Here is a 1,852-nt window from a genome sequence, read left to right as displayed (position 1 = left end):
AATTTAGCTAACATTCATATAAGTTTTGAACTCACTCTTATACTAGGGGTGTCAAACTTGCAACGTCACATGACTTGTCACAATGTATCATGACTTTTTTTCCATTGCCGGCAATGAGGTGGGCGTGGTTTTGCCATGATGCATGTGGCCCGTGGGTCGGCAGTTTGACATCTCTGGCTTATACTAACAAACTCACATCTCTGAATTAGGTACTTTATGTGAGTTTTTATTTTTCCACATAGAGTTCCTTATTTATTTGAATCCATAAGTCTCCATGAGTAGTGAATTTGTTGGCATTGCTTTAAAAGCCATTCTTCTGCTCATTTTTTTCGCTTAAAGCAACAGTCCATTACTAACTAGGATGACACATGAAAACAACACATGTCTTAATTTGTAGCTTCTTTGCATTAAAATAATGGAAAAACAAAACACTGGATAAATCATTTGCACACTAAAATAATAAAGATGAAGGAAAGGAAACGCATTTCAAAAAAATGATTATAAAAAATTGCTTAAGCACCCAAAATCAGCAGAAATCAGCCAAGATGGTAGGAGGGAAAATTTAATGAAAACTGAAGACAAATGAATGTTTTGAATTCTGTAGTGTGTGTTATGCAATGTCAGTAATTGCAGGGAAAATTATTTATATTCAGTTTAGCAGAATGTAGGAAATCTAAATTAGAGAAACCTAGATAAAAACCCATCATGTAACCATTTCTTCAAAGCAGCCTTGATCTCTTTGTTTCTCATACTATAGATGAATGGATTCAACATAGGAGGAATGATAGTATACAACACTGAAAAAATTATATTTGGGCTGCACGAATCCTCAATATAAATCCTTCCATAGACAAATAATCCACTGAACATAAATACAGATATGACAACAAGGTGGGGTAGGCAAGTAGAGAGAGCTTTTTTCTGACCATTGACTGAGGGGATTCTGAGCACTGCAGCAAAAATCTTCATATAAGTTAGAATGATATACATAAATGATATAATTGTAATAATGCCCATGATGACAAGAACCCAAAATTCAGCAAAGTAACATTTACAACAAGAAAGTTTTAATAGCTGTGGGATTTCACAGAAAAACTGCTTGATATTATTGGAACAAAAGGTGGTTGCAAAAGTGGTGCCAGTTTGCATCATGGCATTAAGCAGACTAGTGATCCATGTTGCAGCTGCCAACCAAATACAAGCTCCCCTGTGCATTATTCTTTCATACTGGAGTGGTTTGCAGATGGCAACATGGCGATCATGAGCCATTACTATTAGAAGGGCAAAATCACAGGTGCCAAAGAAAAGGTAGAAAAAAACCTGGGCCACACACCCAAAAAAAGATATGGACCTACTGTTCATGAGGTAATTAGTCATTAATTTGGGGATAGTAACAGAAACAATGCCAAGGTCCATCATGGCCAAATTCATGAGGAAGAAGTACATTGGGGTATGAAGATGATAATCAATAGCTATGGCAGCAATGATGAGAAGATTCCCAATGAGAGTTATCATGTATAAGGCTAGAAAAATAAAGAAGTACAGAATCTGAAGATTCCTGATATCTGAAAATTCAAGAAGCAGGAAAGAAGAAAAAGTGAGATTGTTCATCTCTCTTTACTATGATCTATGAGCATAAAAAAGAAGAAAGAGAAACATTAATAATTTGAAACAGTTCACTCTAATTCAATAGATCAAATATTTCTTTGCTAAATCATACTTAATGCACAATTTGATCAAAATATATGAATTGCACTTTTTTTTCATTCAGCATTTTTAGTATCACAAAAATTTAGATGCATTTGTAATAGTATTTGTAATGAAATTGTGCAGTTTTGTTTCTGGTTGTGAG

At 34.4% G+C, this 1,852-nt stretch overlaps 1 protein-coding gene across 1 annotated transcript; it reads right to left on the bottom strand.

Moving 5' to 3' along the window:
- Positions 1-678: 678 nt before the first annotated feature.
- LOC114923287 (olfactory receptor 14I1-like) lies at positions 679-1,611 on the bottom strand. Its single transcript, XM_029286052.1, has one exon. The coding sequence runs from the start codon at positions 1,609-1,611 to the stop codon at positions 679-681; it is 933 nt and encodes a 310-aa protein (XP_029141885.1).
- Between the last annotated feature and the right edge of the window lie 241 nt (positions 1,612-1,852).

This window comes from Protobothrops mucrosquamatus, unplaced genomic scaffold (assembly GCF_001527695.2).
Source record: "Protobothrops mucrosquamatus isolate PMUCROS unplaced genomic scaffold, P.Mucros_1.0 scaffold2796, whole genome shotgun sequence".
Lineage (NCBI taxonomy): Eukaryota > Metazoa > Chordata > Lepidosauria > Squamata > Viperidae > Protobothrops > Protobothrops mucrosquamatus.
The sequence above is the reverse complement of the archived record's forward strand: the minus strand, read 5'-3'. Positions and strand labels throughout refer to the sequence as shown.

Excerpts from the sequence above, each read along its gene's own strand:
- LOC114923287 (XM_029286052.1), bottom strand. The coding sequence starts at position 1,611 with ATGAACAATCTCACTTTTTCTTCTTTCCTGCTTCTTGAATTTTCAGAT.